Source organism: Dromiciops gliroides, chromosome 3, assembly GCF_019393635.1.
Source record: "Dromiciops gliroides isolate mDroGli1 chromosome 3, mDroGli1.pri, whole genome shotgun sequence".
Taxonomy (NCBI): domain Eukaryota; kingdom Metazoa; phylum Chordata; class Mammalia; order Microbiotheria; family Microbiotheriidae; genus Dromiciops; species Dromiciops gliroides.
This window is the reverse complement of record NC_057863.1, coordinates 636,334,657-636,356,960: the sequence shown is the minus strand read 5'-3', so window position 1 is coordinate 636,356,960 and position 22,304 is coordinate 636,334,657. Positions and strand designations below refer to the sequence as shown.

The window sequence follows — 22,304 nt, the reverse complement described above, 5'->3', positions numbered from 1 at the left end:
ATTTTCCAAGTCATCCTTGTATTTTTATAATTATTGACTGTCTCAATCACAGATAGGTGGCACAATAGATGGAGTACCAGGCCTGGAGTCAGGAAGACCTGAGTTCAAATTTGGCTTCAGAAACTTACTAGACGTGTGACCTTGTCCAAGTCACTTAACCCTGTTTTCCTCAGTTTCCTCATATGTAAAATGAGCTGGAGAAAGACATGGCAAACCACTCCAGTATTGTTGCCAAGGAAACCATAGATGAAGTCACAAAGAGATGGACAGAAATAAAATGACTGAACAACAAGTGTCCCAGTCTTTTGTTTCCTCCAACTGAACATTTTTTTTTAATTTAAAAAATTTAGTTTCAAATCCTCTCTCCCTCCAGCTCCTTCCCAACTTATTGAGAAGGCAAGCAATGTTACCCATTACATTTTCATTTAGGTCATGGTGCATATTTTTTTTTAAAAAAAGGGAAAATAGGGAGAAGCTAGGTGGTATAGTGAATAGAGCACTGGGCCTGGAGTCAGGAAGACTTGAGTTCAAATCCAGCCTGACACTTGACACTTACTAGCTGTGTGACCTCGAGCAAGTCACTTAACCCTCATTGCCCAACAAAAAAAAAACATTAAAATAAATAAATAAAAATTTTAAAAAAGCAAAAATAAGGCCCCTACAACAAACATGTGCAGCTAAGAAAAACACATTTCTCCATTGGCCATGTCCAAAGATCTATCTGTCATCCTACATTTTCAGTCCATCTCTCCAGCAAGAAGCAAGTAGCATATTTCATCTTTGATTCTCTAGAATCATGATTAGCCATTACATTGACTGGATGGATATTTAAGCAAGGACATTAAAAAAAGCTGGAGGGATGAGGGCAACCGGGATAATGATTGGACTAGAGAGCATGCCAGAGTAGGATTGATTGAAGGAATAAGGGCTGTTTAGCCTGGAGAAGAGAAGATTTGATGATGGGGAATGAGGGGGAAATGATAACTGACCAAATTAAGATGTTTTATTGGTATCTGTTGTCACGTCATCATTACCCACTCATCATTCCCCACTGATCCTTCTCTTGTGACAAAGAAAAATGTCAGGCAAATGCATTGAATACAAAGGCTAAATCTGACAAGTAGTATAACATCATCCATTGCTCTAGAGTTAAAGAACCTGGATTCAAATCCTACATCTGATGTATACTATGTGTGACCTTGGGCAAGCTATCTTACATTCATTAGCCTCAGTTTCCCTCTCTGTAAAATTTGGTAGTTGGGAGCCTCTGCGATTCCTCCATAGAACCCCGTGATCCTATGTTGTTTCCCCCCATGGAATGTAACCTCCCTGAGGACAGGGACCCATTAGTTCTTGTTTTTCTCTCTCCAGAGCTTAGCACAGTGCCTAGACCATTATTGGCCCTTAACAAATGCTTTTTGATTGATGGATAAGCATAAGACTACCACTGTCCAGATGCTACTTTCCTTCTAGCTGTCCTGCTGCAGGTACAGCTGAATTCTTCCCCTCTCAACAACAGTTCAGGGTCCCACAAGGGAAATCCATCCCCATGGACCCAGAGCTTCCCCTGGAAACACCCCCTCCTCCCAGACCCAAATATTCAGAGCTCTGCTCCAGCCTCCCTTTATACCTGCTCATCAGTGACTGTTACAATAGGGAACACACTTCTTTGTTGCCTGGATTAATCTAAGAGCTCGCCATTAGAAAATCGTCCTACAGCATTAATGCCGGCTCATTTGTTTTTATGGCCTCAGCAACATGAAATTGGCTCCAAAACATTAAAGTGCTGTTTCCCACAATTGACAGCCAGAACTTAAGCAGAGAACAAGGGGAGGGGGTACCCTGCAGAGGAGGAAAGTAGGTTGCAGGAAAGATGATGCTCCGTCCTCTTGGTTTCAGAAGAGGAAGGGGCAGAGGACCACTTCAACCCCCCTATTAAATCAAAAGGCCAGGCAGTTTATTGGCTCTTGGCCAATGCTCTTCTCTTGGTAGCTCTCACTTCCCAAAGGCCAAATGCTCATTTCATCAAGGTCGGCAAGGAAAACAGCCCAGACCCTCGGTGCACTAATGGATTTTTCATTACTCCTAACAAGCAGACTGTGTTTTCTCCAGGCCTCAACCCAGAGAGAATGTGTGAGCTGCCAAGTGAAACTCCACCAAAGCTTAGTCCCTCTCAGCAAGGGCAAATGAGTCTTCGGAGCTGTGGGGGTGGAAGGAGGGAGGGAGGAAGGGAAGGGGTATGTGGCACCTCCCATCATCCTGCAGGATGGAAAGCTGTTTTACCCACCTTAGCTTTCCTTGCTCAAAATCTGGCTGAAAAAAATTATTATTATCATCCATAAAACTCCGAGTCGAGTAAACATGTAAAATAAAGAAGGAAAGCAAACACAAACCCACACTATATGGGAGACAGGACATTTATAGGGGAAAGAACACAAGCTCTAGTGGCTTCATTTCCTTCCTCTGATTCTTACAAGCTGTGTGGCCTTAGGAAAGTCCTTCTCTTCATTGGGCCTCAGTTTACTCATCTGAGAAATGAGGCAGCTGGGCTATATTTAGACCAATGACCCTTTGAATATTATACCAGCATGCTATCCGAATGGAGTAGACATAGCAAATAAATAATATGGGCATGCTCTGTTTGAACATTTGGGGATTTTTATTTTATCCTAGACAAAATGAAGACTGCTTGAAATTCTGCTGCCTTCCGAAAACTACACATTTATAAAGTAACCCACTACCCCTGAAAATGAAAAAAATCCAATCATATTTAATTATATAAGAGGCAGTGTGATACAGTGGAAAGATCATTGGTTGGAGATCAGAGAATTTGGGCCCCATAGTTATGCTAATCTTTTTTTTTTTTTTTTTTAGGGAAATGAGGGTTAAGTGACTTGCTCAGAGTCACACAGCTAGTATGCATCAAGGCCAGATTTGAATTCAGGTCCTCCTGACTCCAGGGCCAGTGCTTTATCCACTGTGCCACCTAGCTGCCCCTCAGAAGGCTTTTGAGGAGATAGAAGCACACAATAAATTAGAGGGTGCAGAGAGACCAAATAGGAGGTTATTACAATTGTCCAGACTAGAGGTGATGAGGTCATTCATTGGTTGGAGTGGGGGCTGTGTGAGAGCAGAGAAGGAGGGATACAAGAGAAATAGAAATGACAAGAATTGAAATTGATTGGATATGAGGGATGGGTTAAAGGAAAGGGAAGTTGCAAACCTGAGTCACTAGAAGGATGGTGGTACCCATGATAGGAAGAGGGATGTTTGGGAACAGGATGGGTGTGTGTGGGGGGAATAAAATGAGCTACATTTTGGACATGTTGAGTTTTCAACATTCAGGTGGACATATTGACAGAGTGGGACTGCCCTTTGGTTGTGGTGGAGTTCTAGAAGAGTTTCTGGGGCATGAAGGTTAACTGAAGGAGGTTGGAATCATTCAGCATAAACTAGTGGGAAATTACAATTCATTACTTCTGCCCAGAACTCTAGAACCCACAAAGAGAAATAAATCACACAACCTCCCAGGTTATCAGATATAAATAACCCTAGCAATCTTGATATTCCCTCCCCAACCCATTTATTTCCTAGATAGACATTGCCCAGGACCCATTCCTAACTAGACAAAAATAGGGTACTTATCACGGCTTCTCTGCAATGGAACTCAGACAAAGATACTTCAAAAGAAGGCAACCTCCAGAAGGATGAAGAAGAAATTATAATATTTAAGAGGCTGAGATAAAAGTCCCCCCTCCTTTTCCCCACTGGGGTAGGGGAAATTTTTCAATAATAGCAGCTTAAGTTTTTCTTGTAGATTTTCCAATAGGTTAGAAATTTGGGCTGTGAAAGCAATCCTTCCCCAATCCCTTTTAATTCCAATGCCTTCATTCTGTTAATTATTCCTATTTATCTTGCATATATATGTATATATATATATCTTGCTTTGTATATTTATTTGCAAATATATACATATATTTATACATATAATATACACACATCCATATAGTGTGCATATAAACATACATATATAGGGGCAGCTAGGTGGCGCAGTGGATAAAACACCGGCCCTGGAGTCAGGAGGACCAGAGTTCAAATCTGGCCTCAGACACTTGACACTTACTAGCTGTGTGACCTTTGGCAAGTCACTTAACCCTCATTGCCCAACCAAAAAATAAAAAAACATACATATATACATATATATTAACATACACACATCTGTCCTCTCTCTATCTATCATCTACCTACCTATCTACCTATCTATCTATCTATCTATCTATCTATCTATCTATCTATCTATCTATCTATCTATCCATCTATCTATGTCTCTATTCATCCCTTCCTCCCTCCCTCTCTCTCTGTCTCTGTGTCTATCTCCTCTATTGGACTGGATGCTCCTTTAGGGCAGGGACTGCCCTTTGCCTTTTTTGGGATCCCTAGTGCCCAGCACATTAAGAAATGTTGATTTGTTGATTAATTGAGATGGCAGTCAAAAAAGGCTAATGCAAATGTTAGCTATGCAACTAGAGTCCAAAACACAGGAGGTGAGAATTTCATTTTCCTCCTCTCCCTTGGTCAGAACACAATTGGAAGATTACCTTCAGCTTTAAAATGGACACTCTATTTTAGGGAGGACATTGATAAGTTGGAGTGTGTCCAGAGGAGGGTGACCAGGATAATGAGTCAACTAGAAACCATGCCATATAGGTTCTATTAAAGAGGATACTTAGCCTGAAGAAGAGGAAAAAAATAGGTGGAGGTAGGGGAGTGGTGATAGTAGTTACTGCCTTCAAATATTAATTGTCTTAAGGGCTGTCACACAGAAGACAGTTAGTCTGGTTCAGCTTGACCCCAAGGCTGGAACTAGAAAAAACTGGTGAATATTGAAGGAAGACCAGAATATAAGAGGTGGGGTGGGGGGGAAACTTCATGACATTTACAATTCTCCTATAGAGGGATGGACTGATTTGGGAACTAGTGAGTGCCTCTCCTTTCCTTTGAACAGCAGCTGGATGATCCCTTGGTAGGGATGTGGTAGAGGGGTTATTTGCTTCAGGATCGGTCCCACTAAATGACCTGCCCTGACATTCTGGGAGCCTGTACATTTCAAGAGAAGACAAATCTCTTTTCAGTAGATTTTTTCAAGCCCTATCTGCCAAGAACCCTAGGGCTTTCCCATGAATATATTAATTCCTCAGCCTAAGCACAACAGAGAGTCAATGTTCTGGAGCTGACTTTCCCCCATCAATTTTTAACCTCTCCTAAGATACCACAGTTTGTGAATGGGCAGCATTTTCTCTCTTTCATCTGCTGGTATCTCTCAGGCCTTTTTCAACTAATTCCCCAAAGGACTGCCCTGCAGCAATGTTATTGCCACACACAAAAACTATTTCTACATAATCATGTGAAGGCCTCTTATCTTGTACAACAGATGTGTTCCTACAAAGTTATACATGTGCCTCATTTTGTTAAAGTGAACCCTAATTCTGATGCATGCTGGGCCATGGGCTTTGTAAAGGCACACTGAGATAACTCCTTTTGTAATGTGGACAATCACCCTCTAATTGGTTGGTTTTATAAGCTGGGATTTTGGTATATTGGATTTTCTAAAAAAGGGGCACATAGACCCTAGTGCCTCTGTCTCTTTGAGACTGACAGATAGCTGGAAAATCAATCACTGCTTTGGCATCCTTTAAAGAAAGATCTTTTCAATTTGGAATTAGAATAACAGAAATACCTATACCCTTTGACCCAGAGCTTCTACTGCTTGCAATAGACCCCCCCCAGGGGGGTCAATGAAAAAACAAAAGACCCTATACCTACCAAAATATTTATAGAAGCATTTTTGTTAAGAGCAGAGAACCAGAAAGAAAGTTGATGCTCATGGATTGGGGGAAATAGCTGAATAATTGCAGTAAATTAATATTATGGAATATTGTTACACTGTAGGAAATGATGAATGTGATGATTACCAAGAAGCTGGGGAAGATTTATCTGAACTGATGCAACCAGAGTAGAAACAGAAAACGATATACAGGATGACTACAACAATGGAGATGGAAAGGATAACAAGAAAAACAACTGAATCTCAAGGCTGTGAAATTATAATGGCCAAAATTATCCTTGAAGAAGAGACAGAAGAAACTATCTCCATGACACCCCACTCCTGTGCAGTAGGGGATTATGGGTGTGGAACACAGATTGCTTGTTATTGTTGGTTATTTTTACTGAACTATTCGTCCCCTCTTTTTTATTCTTTGTAATAAGGTACAGCTTTCTGGGTTGGAAAGGGGAGATACATATTTGGAGAAATGTAGCTGATGTAAATATAAAAGACATCATGTATTAAAATTGAATTTAATTGAACCAAACAATTTGGGGGTGACTTTATTTGTGTGGTTTATCTTGGGATTACCTGGAGTTGGTATTCAATGGTTGTAAAAGAATGCTTCACAGTGCTAGTGGAAGCCTCTCCTTTGTGGGGGTGCTCTCTAATGGGGGGCTATTCAGGGAAGAGATGCGCTTGTTTATAGTAAAGAGGTTGACAATTGCATGGCTGAAACCCAGTTACACGATCCTCACCTTAGAGAAAGAAGGATGTCTAGAAAACATTGTTTCCATCAACTTCATTCTACAGATGACGATATGGAGGTCCAGAGAGAAGACCTACATGACTCATAATCAGGGTACCTCAGACCAGTACAGAACCTGAGGTCATCTAGTCCAGCTCAGACCTGAATGAGAATTCCTCAACATTGTACCTTATACTGTTGCCAAATCTTTCATAACCCCACATTTGGTTATGCAGCCGCATATAGGGTCACAACCCAGAGTTTAAGAGACTTTTATCTAGTCCAGCTCTCTCACTTAACAGATGAGAAAGAAACTGAATCTGAGAGCCTTCAAGTGATACTCCTGGGGTTGCTTACCCAGGAAGCGTCAAGGTAAGATTTGAACCTGGATCTTCCTGACTTCCAAATCTGGTATGCCCTGTAAGGAGCCACTCTGATGTCTCTGGGAGCAACATGAAATAGGCTTCATTTTTATAGAAGGAAAGCAGCTTCTTGCAGGCATTCATCCATCCATCACCAAAGTGGAGCTCACAGTGGTGCATCCATTTGTTTTCTTGCTTGAGTTAATGTGCATGATTGGAAGGCTTGAGCAAAGTTACAGCTTCAGCCCAAATGCCTTTCAGAAGCAACTTGAAGACATTAAATTTGAGGCATGTGAAGGGTATAGGCCGATTAAATCTGCACAGCCTGGCCTCCTTTCCTCTACCCCCAGGGCCTGGCTCCTTGGGATGGTTAGCCTGGTCCTGACTCATTACCTCTTTGAGATGGAAGCATTCTTTTTTAGGTTCATTCAGAGCATGATTTGGGCTTATCTGAGTGAATCCTGCCTGTGTTCTGGTTAATCCATCCTTGTCTTCAGAAGATGGAGGGAGAGAGGGGAGAGAGAGCCAGGGCAGCAAATAAGCCTTCTTGGGATTTAAAGGAGGATCATAAGATGTAGACGCTGTGCTAGAAGTCTCTGTTTTATGTACTTTCTTCCTAGAATGGGGTATTCAACACATCAGATGTGGTCTGGCCAGCTCCAGGACCACTGCTCATCCCTCAGCTTTTCCTGGTGCCTCCACACCTCTCCCTTCCCACTGCATTGCCCTATAGGGAAGGTAGGTGGATTGAGAGCTGGGCCTGGAGTCATGAAGACCTGAATTCAAGTCCCACCTCAGACACTGCTGGGCAAGTCTGTTTCCTCCACTGTGAAGGGGATGTAATAAGAGCAACTACATCTTAGGGTGTTTGTGAGGATTAAATGAATGAGATGATTAAATTAATTAAATGATTAAATATTAATCTGTAACATGCTTTGTTCTTTGATAAGTCGCTTTCAGTCCTGTCTGACTCTTTGTGACCAGTTTTAGGGTTTTCTTGGTAAAGATACTGGAATGGTTTGCCATTTCCTTTTCCAGTTCATTTTACTGAAGAGTCAACTGAGGCAAACAAGGTGAAATGACTTGCCCAGGTAAGTGTCTGAGGCTGTATTCAAACTAAGGTCTTCTTGACCCTGCATTTGATGCCCTACCCAATGTGCTACCCAGAATACTTTGCAAACCTTAAAGTGCTATATGTGGTATAATTACTACTACTGCTGCTGCTGCTGCTGCTGCTATTACTACTAGCTGTGTATTTGTATGTGTATCCCTAACTCTTAGTATAGAACATGGAATATAGTAGGTGCTTAATAAACATTTATTCATTATAGACTGTGTGACCTTGGGCCTGAGTCTCAGTTTCTTCATCTGTAAAATGAGAATAACAATAGCACCTCACTTACAGGGTTGTGAGAATCAAATGAGATTATCTTTGTGAAGTGCTTTGCAAATCTTAAAATGCTATTGTTATCATTGTGTGTTCCCATTCCTATATTCTTCTGATAAAATGTAAGGTCTTTGAGGGCAGGGCTTCTTTTGCTTTTGTCATTGTACCCCCAACACTGAACACATACTAGGATAGTGGGTATAGGGATAGGGACTATATCTGAGACTTCACTGGCATAGGGAATTCCAGGGTGTGGAAATTTCCTTTACCAATGCCTAGACCCAGAGCATGGAAAGTCTAAGGCATTTGCCCAGGGTCACCCAGCCAGGTTGTGTCCTGAATTCCAAGGCAGGCACTCTGTCCACTCTTCCACTCTGGTACACCATCTCTCTTAGGAGGGTGGTAGCCATTTAATAAATGCTTCTTCATTCATTGATTGGCTAGATCAGAGAGCCAAAGGTCCTTCCTCATCCTGTACACTATGTTTCTCTTAAGGCAGCATAGAATACCATCTTACTATACCCATTTCTCTCTCTCTCTCTCTCTCTCTCTCTCTCTCTCTCTCTCTCTCTCTCTCTCTCTCTCTCTCTCCTCTCCTCTCCTCTCCCCTTTCTCTCCATCTATCTTTCCCTTCCATCCCAAATAACTGCATATGTAAGAGAGAGAGAGAGAGAGAGAGAGAGAGAGAGAGAGAGAGAGAGAGAGAGAGAGAGAGAGAGAGATTATCCTTTCACCATAAAAGCCAAGGGCTGTGGAAGGGGAAATACAAGAGGTTCAACTAAGCCAGATTATCCATTACAAAAAGGATTTTCACATGAAACTAGGAGAAGCACAACAAATAGATGAAAAATATAAAATATGTTATGGTGCCATTTAATTGGGCTGGACTGAGATATATAATAAAGATGAAGGAAAAGTCTTGTTATTGGGATAACTGAGGCTGAGAAAGATCCCAATTGTAGATTCATAGATTGAGAACTAGAAATGATCTTTGGGGTCATCTAATCCAGGACTTCTCAAACTTTTTCCTGTCATTACCCTTTTTCACCTGAGAAATTTTTACATGATCCCAAGTATATAAAATAGATGTACATAACCTTATACTGTTGCCAAATCTTTCATAACCCCACATTTGGTTATGCAGCCGCATATAGGGTCACAACCCCACAGTTTAAGAGGCTTTTATCTAGTCCAGCTCTCTCACTTAACAGATGAAGAAAAATATTCTCAGAAAGGAAAGTGACTTGCCTGAGGTCAGGGCATCATGGGAAACACAGAGAAGCTTGTACAACGGAAGACTTCTAGAACTAGAGTGAGAAGACCTGGGTTCAAAGTATCCTGTTACCAAAGACAATTAGAGGGGACCTTGCCCTAAAGTTCAGGGTAAGCCAGACATCTTGGACAGGTTGATTTCATTGGACATTGGACCTAATCTCTAATCCTCAAGGTGAAGGGTGGGGTGTTCTTGAAGGAACATATATCTATATCTATATGTACACACATACATATACACATATGTATGTATATGTGTGTCTGTATACATGTACATACACACAAAATGTGTATATATAACAATGCATATATGCATATAACATATGTTATTATTGTTCAATTGTTTTCAGTCCTCTCTGACTATCTATATCTATATCTACATCTATATTATCTATACCTATACCTGTACTTGTACCTATACCTATGCCTATACCTATACCTATACCTATATCCACATCTACATCTACATCTACGGTCTATATCTATATCTATATGTACACAATACATATATACATATTTATGCATATGTGTGTCTGTATGTGTGTACATACACATAAAATATGTACATATAACAATATATATCCATATAACATATGTTATTATTGTTCAATTGTTTTCAGTCTTGTCTGACTCTTTGTGACCCCATTTGGGGTTTTCTTGGCAAAGGAACTGGAGTGGTTTGCCATTTCCCTCTCTAGCTCATTTTACAGATGAGGAAACTGAGGCAAGCAGGGTTATGTGACTTGTTCAGGGTCACACAGCTAGTAAATGTCTGATGCCAGATTTGAATTCATGAAGATGAGTCTTCTTAATTTCAGGCCTGGTGCTCTGTGCACTAAGGAATGTTCTAGCTGTCAGAAGTTTGAATAAGGAGCCGAAATTTGCTTATGGGTAGAGGCACAGAATCACAGAATGTCAGAGTTGGAAGAGAACTGAGGTCAATGTATCTGACTCATGCTTGAACAAAACTCTCCTTTACAACATTCCCTCCTGCCTCTGCTTGGAGCCCCCAATAATGCAGAGTTCACTTCTTCCTTAAGGTGGCTTGATCCACTTTTGAATGATATTTTGAATGTTAGGCACCTTTTCCTTACATGAACCTAAATCTGCCTTCTGGCAGTGATGCCTTTGAACCCAGGTCCTCAGGCTCTTGTTTCAAGATCCTTTCCATACGTAGGTTTTCCCATGTTCAAATCCTGCCTCAGATACTTACAAACTCTGTTATTGGGGATACACACACACACACACAGACATATAGACATACATATATGTGTGTATGTGTATGTGTGTGTGTGTGTGTGTGTATGGTAAATGGTAATCTCAGAAGGGGGCACCAGGTGGCACCACGGTGCACAGAGCACTAGGCCTGGAGTCAGGAGGGCCTGAATTAAAAAATGGCCCCAGACATCAAAGGTGGGAGGAGGAGAGGGCTGCCTATCAGCAGACCCTTGACCACGGCCATCTGAATGAGTCCTTGAGTTCCTTTGGGCTTTCTCTGTCCCAGAAGGACACATCAAAGCCTTTAGATTTAATTTTAAATGCTCCCAACCCTCTATCTCTTTTTAAGCCAGATAGGGATCCTCAAGTTTCTAAGCCTCTCAAAAGAAAGGGGATGACTTAGAGAAGGTTGGTGGGGAGAGGTGGGGAGGCAGCTTTTACTGTCATCCTGTTCTCCAAAGCTGCCAAACAAAGTAGAGATAAAGCCAGAGTCTGATGCAGCTAATCCAAAAAACATTTTTTTTCTTAAAATGTCAGTCAATAAGATAGAAAGTCAGCCTCCTTCAAAGTTTCTCAAGGGGTTAGATACTGAATTCTATCACTATCTGTCTTGGTTTAGGAATGATACCAAGTTAGAATGCCAAGAATGGGAGAGGTTATAGGATTGTGAGCTTCTTGAGGGCAGGGGCTGACTTTTGACTCTTTTTGTATCCCCCAGTGCTTAGGTCACTGCCAGGCACACAATGGCCAATATGCATTTATTAAGCACTTATTCTGTTCCAGGAACAATGCTGGGAATATAAAGACAAAAGCAAAACAGCCTCACCCTCATGGCTCTTCCATTCTACCTGGAAGGATTCATTGGCTCCTTTATTTTACCAGTGAAATGCCGAGACCCAGAAAAGTAAAATATCTCTCTGAGGTGATGCAAGCAATAAGCAGAAGAACAGGTAATCAGACCCAGGTCCTCTCATTTTAAATCTAACACTTTTTAGGAGTGTTCCAAGGTTTAGGATAGGACAGTCAGTGAATAAGCATTTATTAAGCACCTACTATTTACCATGAACTGTGCTAAGCCCTGGGATAAAGACATTTGTCAAATTATGAGAGCCTGGGTAAACCTTTAATTGCCTAGGGTAAGTCAGAGATAACAATTAGAGGGGGCCTTGTTCTAAGGTTCGGGGTAGGTCAGACATCTTGGGAAGGTTGAGTTCATTGGGCATTGGATCTAATCTCCACTCCACTCTGGGAGGTGCAGGGTGGAGAAGGTGGAGAACACAACTCTGTTCTTGAAAGAACATATGTTTTGGAACTATGCTCAAAGGGCTATCGTTCATACCCTTTGACCCAGTGGTACCACTACTAGGTCTGTATCCCAAAGAGACCATAGAAAAGGGAAAATGACCCACATGTACAAAAATATTTATAGCAGCTCTCTTTGTGGTTGCAAAGAATTGGAAATCGAGGGAATGCCCATCATTTTGGAAATGGCTAAACAAGCTGTGGTATATGACTGTAATGGAATACTATTATACTGTAAGAAATAATGAGCAGAAGGAGTTCAGAGAAACCTGGAAGGACTTACATGAACTGATGCTGACTGAGAGGAGCAGAACCAGGAGAACATTGTACACAGTAACAACAACATTGTGTGATGAACAATGGGGATAGACATGGCCCTTCTCAGCAGTGCAATGATCCAAAACAGTTTCAAAGAACTCATGATAGAAAATGTTCTCAACATCCAGAAAAAAGAACTGTAAATTATGAATGCAGATTGAACCATACTATTTCTATTTCTGGACTGTTTTTGTTCTTTATTTTTTGAGGGGTTTTTTTTTGTGCTCTGATTCTTCTTTTACAAGATGACTAATGTAGAAATATGTTTAATGAGATTGTACATATACAACCTATATCAGACTCTTTTCTGTCTTGGGGAAGAGGGAGGGAAGACAGGATGAGAGAAAAAAATTTGGAACTAAAAATCCTGTGAAAACAAATGTTGAAAACTATATTATATGTAACTGAAAAAGAATAAAATACTTTCTTAAAAAAGAAAGAAAGAACATATAGAGAATATACAAATATATACATATATTCACATATATGTATATACACATATATGCATATGTATACATACAAATATAAATACACATAAGACGTACATATAACAATATATATGTACATATAACGTATGTGTTGGTGTTCAGTCATTTTTCAATTGTGTCCTACTCTCTGTGACCCCATTTGGGGTTTGGTTTTCTTAGCAGAGAGACACTAGTGGTTTGCTATTTCTTTCTCTCTAGATCATTTTACAGAGGAGGAAACTGAAGCTGACTGGGTAGAGTGACTTACCTAGGGTCACACAGCTAGGAAGTGTCTGAGGCTGGATTTGAACTCATGTGCACATACATGAAAACATGCATATAACAATACACGTGTGTACATGTACAGGCATATATACATTGTATATACATGCTTGTCCCCCCCCCATTAGAATATATTTTCCTTGGGGATTTTTTCACTTGTTAATAATGCCTTTTGAAGCCTATTAACAAAGGGAAGTGATAACTTTAGAAACATCATCAAAGAACCCAAAGTGATTTTTACCTATGACACTGGTCCCACTTAATGAGGTTGGTTGGCTTGCCCAATTCTAAATCCATAGGCTGGACTACTGCAACAGGGGAGGGAGAAGGGAATAAATATGTGCTGAGTATTTTACAAATACTTTCTCATTTGATGCTTGATCATCACAACAACCCTGGGAAGTAGATACCATTGTTAACCCTGTTTTACAGTTGAGAAAATTGAAGCAAACAGCAATTAAATTACTTGCCCAGAGTCACAGATGTATTAGGCTAGGTTTGAAGTCAGGTACTCCTGACTCTATGTCTTGTGCCACCTAGCTGCCTCAGCAGACAACTGCCCTGCTGACCTCTCTTGTCTCCAGTCTCACCCCTCTTCAATCCATTCTCTGCTCTGCCACCCAAGTAACATTTGTAAAACCAAGATCTGACCATGTCCCTCTCCCTGATTCAGAAAATCTTCAATGGCTCCCTATCACCTCTAATCTAAAATACAAAAATCCTCAGGCTGTCATTTGAAACTTCCTGCTGCCTCCCATTTGCCTTTCCACTCATTTCATAGTATGCTTCTTCAGGTCCTATCTGTTCCTTTTAACTGGCAGAGTAACTGGCCCTTGTAAATGACCCTCTATCTCCTCTTTCTGTGTAAGATGGCCCCTGTATCTGGAATACCTTCCCTCTCCACCTGTGCTCAATGGAATCCCTAGCTTCCTTCTAGGCAAAAGTCAAGTACAACTTTGTACATGAAGCCTTCTCTGATTCCCTCACTTGCTAATACCTAACATGCCCCCATTACCTTGTGGCTACTTTGTATATATTTTATATCTATTCATATGTATAAACAAAAAAACAAACAAACATATGTATATATGCTGTTTCATCCTATAGAGTATAAACTTATTGAGGGCAGGGATTATTTCATATGTTTATCCTCCATATGCCTACCAGAATGTCAGGTACACAGTCGGCACTTACTAAATGTTTGATTCCCCTCCCTCCTCAAAGTTAGAACTCCTTGTTGAACTCACTTTGTATAAGCTTTGTATTTATGTATTCATGGGTATTTTGTATCCCCTTCCCTCCTTCCAGTAGAATTTTAGCTCCTTGCGGGCAGGGCTTATCTCATTTTTGGCATTTTATTCCCATTCCCTAACAGTGCTTGGCACATAGTAGGAGCATAATGGGACTATAGATCTATAGTTGGAAGGGAACACAGAGACCACATAGTTCAAACTCCTCATTTTACAGATAAAGAAACTGAGGCTCAGGGACTTTGACTTGCCCAAGGTCACAGAGATAGTAAATGTCAGTGGCTGGATTTGAACCCCACCCAATCCTCTGACTCTAGAAAATGCTGGCTTCATTGAATTGAACCAGCACTTGACCTCCATTCCCAGTCCTTATCTTTCAACCTCCTCTGGGACCAATTTCAAGCCCCTTCCCTGGGGGAGGAGAAGACATAATCCATGGTTCAGTGAGTGCCAGACAGTCAAATGAGATTCCACTGGCTTCTTCCTGGTACAGGGTGTCTCATACACACCCCCAACCCCCCTGCATGGGTACAGAACCTTCTCTCAGACAAGGTAAGCAAGAAACTTTTACAAGCCGATAAATTAATTCTTGTTTACCAAGCTGTCTTTTCCCCATCAGCTAAACCCATAACTGCAAATTGCATGCCTCTGCTTGCCTCAGAGATGTACTCAGATAATCAGGCAGCCTCCATGGGCTTAATAGGGGTTGATGAAGTACAGGAGCATCTTTCCAAAGGGTTGACAGAGCATAGATGGGGTTTTTAGAGCCCAGCCAGCCATGGCTGTCTGGGTAGGGAGTAGAGGGGAGGTGGGAATAGGGGAAGCCAGCCCCCATCTGCTCACCTCTCCTACAAAGACATACACAGACAGCAGGACCCCGAATTCCTGTTATTGTCCAATAGTCCTTTGAGTATTTTTCTTGTTTCCCCCGTTAGAGAGTGAGCTTGCTGAGGACAGGGTCATCTTTTTTCTTTTTCTTTTTCTTTTTCTTTTTCTTTTTTTTTTTGCATCTAGCACAGATTGTAAAGTGCTTTCATTATACATAATGTCATTTGAGTGTCACAATAGCCCTGTGCAGGACAGCTATAAATCACCCCCATTTTATAGCTATGGTAGTCAGAGAAAAAAAAATCCCTTGGTTTCTTTGGACCTCTTTGAGATCTGTTGAATTCAATGCAATAAAATGTAATTGTGCGAGATCATAGATTTTGCTACAAGGGGTCACCCTTTAGAAAAACAGAAGAGGCAGTGGGAGGGTACAGAGAAATGGGTGTTGACTTTGGAGTCAGGGGATCTGGGTTAGAATCCTTCCTCTGTATCCTTGGTCCAGTTACTTCCCTTCTCTGGGTCTCAGTTTTCTCATTTGTAAAGGGAGGGGGGTTGTCTGGATGACTTCTGAGGTCCTTTTCAACATAAAGTAAGATCACAGAATTAGAGGTAGGTCTCAGAGATCATCCCATTACATTTTACAGATAGAGAAACTGAGGCCCATAAAGGCTAAAGTGATTTGCTTAAGGTCACATAGGTAGCATGCAACAGAGGTGAAATTTGAACCCAGATCTCCAACCACCAGAGCCAGTGCTCTTTTCACTGCTTCCTTCCTACTCGGTGGCCTATTAGAAAGGGTATTTCATTTAGTTTTTTTAAATTGTTTGTTTTTTGAGGGGCAATGGGGGTTAAGTGACTTGCCCAGGGTCACACAGCTAGTAAGTGTCAAGTGTCTGAGGCCATATTTGGAACTCAGGTCCTCCTGACTCCAGGGCTAGAGCTTTATCCACTGTGCCACCTAGCTGCCTCCTCTTCCCTTTCCTCTTGGGAGATCCTAAGCAAGATGGCACCACCCTCTACTGTACCTGAGACAGGCTGTGCCGCTGCCTAGTGTCCAACAGATGCAAGAGGAACCCTAGATCCTCGGGGTCTTTCCCAGCCAGGGGCTGCAAGTTGTGAATGGCAGCTACAGTATTTCTCTTCTTCAACTGGAGGAATCCCAGACGGGCCTGGGCAGGCTCAGACCCAGGATTGCGGCCAAGGACTTCCTGTAGTTGTTCAAGAGCCTTCTCATAGCAACCTGTTTGAGGAATGTAGAAACAAAGGTAAGAAAGACTACCATTCCACACAGGGAACTCAGGAAAAAGAAAATGAACTGTAAATTTGGAGTCTGAAGTCCTGGATTCAAATCCTCATACTGCTGCTAGGTGACCTTTTAGAAAATCAATTAATCTCTATGGCTTCAGTTTCTTCACCAGTAGAATTGATGGGGAGTTGGGTCAGGCAGCTTCTCAGGTCTCTTCTACTCCAAATCTGTGTTTTCATCATATAACAGTAACAATTAACATGCTGCAACATTTTACATGCTAGTTATCATTTTTATGGTGCTTTAAGATTTGCAAAGTTCTTTATGTTATCTCATTTGACCACATGTGTGATATCCCATTCAATCATGCTTGATCTCATCTGATCCTCAAAACAAGTCCTTGAGATAAGAATTATATAACTATTGAGGGACACCCAGGCAGCACAGTGGATAGAACACTGGCCCTGAAGTTGGAGGATCTGAATTCAAATTTTACTTTACATATTTATTAACTGTATGACCCTAGGCGAGTCACTTAACTTCCAAGTACCTTAAACATCCAGGGTCATCTCCAGTTATCCTGATGTATATCTTGCCACTGGACCCAGATGGCTCTGGAGGAGAGAGTGAGGCTGGTGACTTTGCACAGCCCTACCTCATTTAAATCCAATTCAGTGCAAGTCACCCCAAAATCATGGTTCTCTTCATGAACAAAGGACAAACAACAGAGCATAATTGTTGCTATGTTATAGATGATGAAACTGAGGATCAGAGAGGTTGGCAACCAGACTAAGGTTAGGTAGCTAGTTAAGTCTTTGACAGGTCTCAACTCCATTCAAGGGATTTCCTCCCTACAACATAAACTGACTGACTTGAATTTTTACTTTATTATTGTTGTCTGTCCTTCATTCCTAAAGAACACCATGACATCAGGGAGGTGATGTCTTAGCTTGCAGTGAATTGGATTTAAGTGAGGCAGGGCTATGCAAAGTCACCAGCCTCACCCTCTCTTCTTTCTTTAGTGTATATATTGTAAAACAGTCTCAAAATGATTATTCCTTTACCCTCAAGCCCTCACTAATATTCTATTTCTTACTTTTCTTATGTACTTATCACTCCTGGTTTTTTCTGGTTACCCTTTGAGTAATTGTCTTATCTCCCCTGCTAGACTGTGACTCCCTGAGGGCAGGGACATATTTTTTTCCTCTTTTCCTTCTAGTAGACAGTGTAATTTGCTTTGATTATTCATGATTTCATTTGAGTCTCGAAACAACCCTGCATGGAATAGCTATAACTTTTCCTATTTTATATGTGTGACATTCAACAGGGAAACAGCAGCAACAAAAATAACAAAATAATTCTTTGGGCTTCTTTGAGATCTGCTGAATTCAACACAGGGCAATTTCAACATCCACTATGTTCCCTGAAAATCAGCATAGAAGATAGACTGAGGGACTTGAATTAGGAAGAGAAGACTTGGGGGAGACATGCTAGTTATTTTCAAGTTAACTGATTGTCACACAGAAGAAGGATTAGTCTTATTCTGCTTGTCCCCCAAAGACCAGGACCTGGAATAATGGTATAGAGATGCAGTGTTGGGCTAGAGGGTCAGGACAAACTTCCTAACAATGAGAGCCATCCAGAAGAGGGATGGTGATGCCTTGAGAGGTGGTGAGCTCTCCCTCCTTGAAGGTCTTCAAGTAGAGCCAGAACGAGGTCCCAGAACTTCTGTTCCTCTATCCAGGGGTCATTCCTTTCTACTTTGTTAGTTCTAGTTTCATCTTTCAAGTTTCATCAAAGGGAAATGTCTCCTACTTTGATCCCAGGATCTTCCCTTTCCAAAGGCCCTTAGCTTTGAAGGTGGACATTTCTGCTCACACCCATTGCCATCAGCTCTGCTGGACTTTGCCATTGATCATTTAGCCAATAAAGATTTATTAAGGGCCTACTTAGTGCCAGGTATATGGGAGGCAGCTAGGTGGTGCAGTGGATAAAGCCCTGGCCCTGGATTCAGGAAAACCTGAGTTCAATTCTGGCCTCGGACACTTGACACTTACTAGCTGTGACCCTGGGCATGTCACTTAACCCTCGTTGCGAAGAAGAAGAAGAAGAAGAAGAAGAAGAAGAAGAAGAAGAAGAAGAAGAAGAAGAAGAAGAAGAAGAAGAAGAAGAAGAAGAAGACTAAGTGCTAGGGATACAAAGATACAAAGAAAGGAAAAAAAAAAACAGTCCCTTCCCTGAAGAAGCTTCCAATCTAATGAAGGAGACAACATGCAACCAAATATATAGAAATAAGCTACATCCAGGATAAACAGGAAATAATTAACAGGAAGAAGGCACTGGAATTAAGAGGTAGGAAAGAAGAAAGTAGGATTTTAGCTGGGACTTTAGCTGCCATAATAATCCCTGGGCCTATCTCTTCACCCTGTAGCTGACTTCTCCTCTGTAGGATGTAGCCCCCAATGAGAATGTGATCTCTTGAGAGCAGGGAGTCTCTGGTTTGTCCATATGTATCCTCAGCACTTAGCATGGTGCTTGGCACACAGTAAGTGCTTAATATATGCTTATCCATCCAATGCTACTCCCACTGATAACACATTCCCTAGAAAGCATCAATCTTACCTGTCAAAATCAAAACATCTGCAAGGAGGATGTGCCAGCTGGATCTTGTGGCATCTATTTTAATGAGTGCCTCCCCAATGGTCAACAATTTCTTGGAAGATTCTTCCCTAGGAAGGCCCCTATCTGAAGCCAGCTGGCTCAGCTCAGATCTGCAGTGGGAGTAGAGGCCTTGAGTGATGAAGGCCTGGGCTTCTTGTTTCAGCGACAGGATCTCAGGGACCACCCCTGCCGTGTCCAGGGTAAGGGCTGAAATGATGTTGTCCACAGCCTCCTGCAATGACAATCAATAGTGAGGGGTGAGTCACAGGGTGGGGCAGTTCAGGCTTGGCCCCAAACTTTCCTTCCCAGAAAATTGTGGAACACTGACAGCACTTCTGTTTGTCATTGGATTTTTCATGTGGACACAATGCCTGGCACACAGACAGCACTTAATTAATGCTTGTTGACTTGACTTGACATGTATATGAGGCAGTTAGGTGGCACTGTGGATGGAGTACTAGACTTGGAGTCAGGAAGACCTAAGTCCAAATTCTGCTTCAGATTTACATGACCCTGGGTAAGTCATTCAATGTTTCTGAGATTCCAGTTTCCTCATATGTAAAAATGGGAAAAATAAGATCTACCTCAAAGGCTTATTGTGAGGATCCAATGTGTGTATGTATGTATATGTGTGTCCATACGTATACACATTGGATATATATGTTTACGTGTGTACGATATATATTATACATATATAATATATGTAAATCCCTTTGCAAACCTATATAAATGCTATCTATTAATAATAATATCTAATTATATTATTTCTGGGGAAGCTAGGTGGCACAGTGAAGAGAGCACTAGATCTGGAATCAGAAAGACTCATCTTCCTGAGTTCAAATATGGCCTCAGACATTTCCTATTTGTATGACCCTGGGCAAGTCACTTAATCCTGTTTGCCTCATTTTCCTCAATATATAAAATGAAATGGAAAAGGAAATGGAAAACCATTTTAGCTTCTTTGCCAAGAAAACCCCAACTGGGGTCATAAAGCGTTGGACACAACTGACAAATGACTGAACAACAACAAATGATATTATTTCTGTTATTTTATTTTACACAATATTATTGATATAATATAATTTCATAGACCAACTAGCCCAGCCTACACCTGGATAAGAATGCCCTCAACAGCATCCCCAAGAAAAGGTCCTCCAAGCTCTTCTCAAAGACCTCCAGCAATGGGGAGCTCAAAACCTCCCATTTGTTGTTGTTGTGTTCAGGCATTTGGTCCTGTCTGACTCTTCAATGACCCCATGGACTACAGGACACCAGGCCCTTCTGTCCTCCACCATCTCCCAATGTCTGTCCAAGGTCATATTCATTGCTGCCATAACACTATCATCTCATCCTCTGATATCCCTTTCCCTTTTGCCTTCAGGACCTAAATTTTAGATACATCCTTAATTTTAGTACCTTCCTTCTGAGACTACCCCCAACTTATCTTCTCTATGTCTTGTTTGTATGTAGTTATTTTCATGTTGTCACCCTGATTTGGCTGTGAACTCCTTGAGGGCAGGGCCTTTTCCTTTCCTTTTCTTTCCATTCTTTTCCTTCTTCCTTCTTTCATTTCTTAGTTTCTTTTCCTTTCCTTTCCTTTCCTTTCCTTTCCTTTCCTTTCCTTTCCTTTCCTTTCCTTTCCTTTCCTTTCCTTTCCTTTCCTTTCCTTTCCTTTCCTTTCCTTTTCCTTTCCTTCCTTTCCTTTCCTTTCCTTTCCTTTCCTTTCCTTCTTTCCTTCTTTCTTTCCTTCTCTTTCTTTCTTTCTTTCTTTCTTTCTTTCTTTCTTTCTTTCTTTCTTTCTTTCTTTCTTTCTTTCTTTCTTTCTTTTTTTCTTTCTTTCTTTCATTTTCTCCCTTCCTTCCTTCCTCCCTTCCTCTCTCTCCCTCTCTCTCTGTTTCTCTCCTTTTGCATTCCAAGCATCAGGCATAGTGGCTGGCACATAGTAGGTGCTTAGATAGATTCTCATGGTCAGGCAGTTTTGCCTTGACTTTGCCTCTTTGTACCTTCCACCCACTGCTTCTGGTTCTGCCTTTTGGGGCCAAGCAGAACTGGACTAATTCTTCTTTCCCAGGAAAGCCTTTCCAACGGTTGAAGATAGCTAGCACTTCCTCCCCAAACTCCTCTCCAGGACAAACATCACCTGTCCCTTCCATCAGTTCCCACAGTACTTGACATTCGCCATTCAGGCTGCCCTGCCCTGCATCCTCTCCAGCTTCTGAGCATCCCTCCCACATGGACCTTTAGCCATGGTCTGCCTTGCCCAGACCATAGCAGCACCACTCCTTTCCTCCCTCATTCTGGACCCAGAGGGGATTTGCTTGGCCACCACATCACACTTGGCAGCGTACTTGGAGATTCACCAAATGTCCTTTTGCTCAACAGCATTACAAGTCTGGAGGTGTGATCACTGTTATCTTCACTGTACAGGTAACAAAATAAAAGCATAGAGAAATACACAGATTTGTCCAAGGTCACACGGAGAACAAGGATTTAAAATCAAGTCAACAAGCATTTATTAAACACTTACTATGTGTCAGAAACTGTGCTAAGCACTAGGGGTAAATAAAAAGGCAATTCCTGCCTTCAAAGAGTTCACAGTCTGATGGGATGGACTATCCTATGTATAAATAAGATGCAGACTGGGTCAGTTGGAGGCAATCACAGAGATTGACATTCAGGGCTTCAGGGGCCAAGACTGTTGTCTTCCTTCTAGGCCATACATGTCTCTATTTCAGAACCAGCCAATGTTCATTTATTCCTTCTTAAATATTGTGTTCCCTATTTTGTCAGGAAGAACTACATGGCCTTGGCTAATAATCTGTCTCTGAATAAAACATCCATTCTATGATATGCCTCACTAGTGATCATCCCTGACAAGATTAACTTTAAATAACGAGCCTGTACAGGATGGACTCCTGCCCTATGGGAAAGAAGGGAGAAGCATAAAAAGTGATCCCTGTCTCATATGAGGCTGTGGGGATCTAGTTGATCTGGTGGGTATCAGTTATATTACTGTTTTTCAGTCATGTCTGACTCCTTGTGGTCCCATTCAGGGTTTTCTTGGCAGAGATATTGAAGTGTTTTGCTATTTCCTTCTTTAGCTCATTTTACAGATGAGGAAACTGAGGCAAATAGGGTG

The 22,304-nt window shown here is 41.5% G+C and overlaps 1 protein-coding gene across 1 annotated transcript in view; it reads right to left on the bottom strand.

Annotated features, from left to right (window-relative positions):
* Positions 1 to 22,304, bottom strand: part of TTC34 (tetratricopeptide repeat domain 34) — a 63,946-nt gene that overhangs the window by 2,024 nt on the left and 39,618 nt on the right. Inside the window, exons 7-8 of the mRNA XM_043990653.1 lie at positions 19,127 to 19,397; positions 16,284 to 16,498 (exon numbers count right to left, since the gene is read on the bottom strand). Coding sequence (XP_043846588.1) covers positions 16,284 to 16,498; positions 19,127 to 19,397 — 486 coding nt within the window. The remainder of the gene's footprint in view (positions 1 to 16,283; positions 16,499 to 19,126; positions 19,398 to 22,304) is intronic.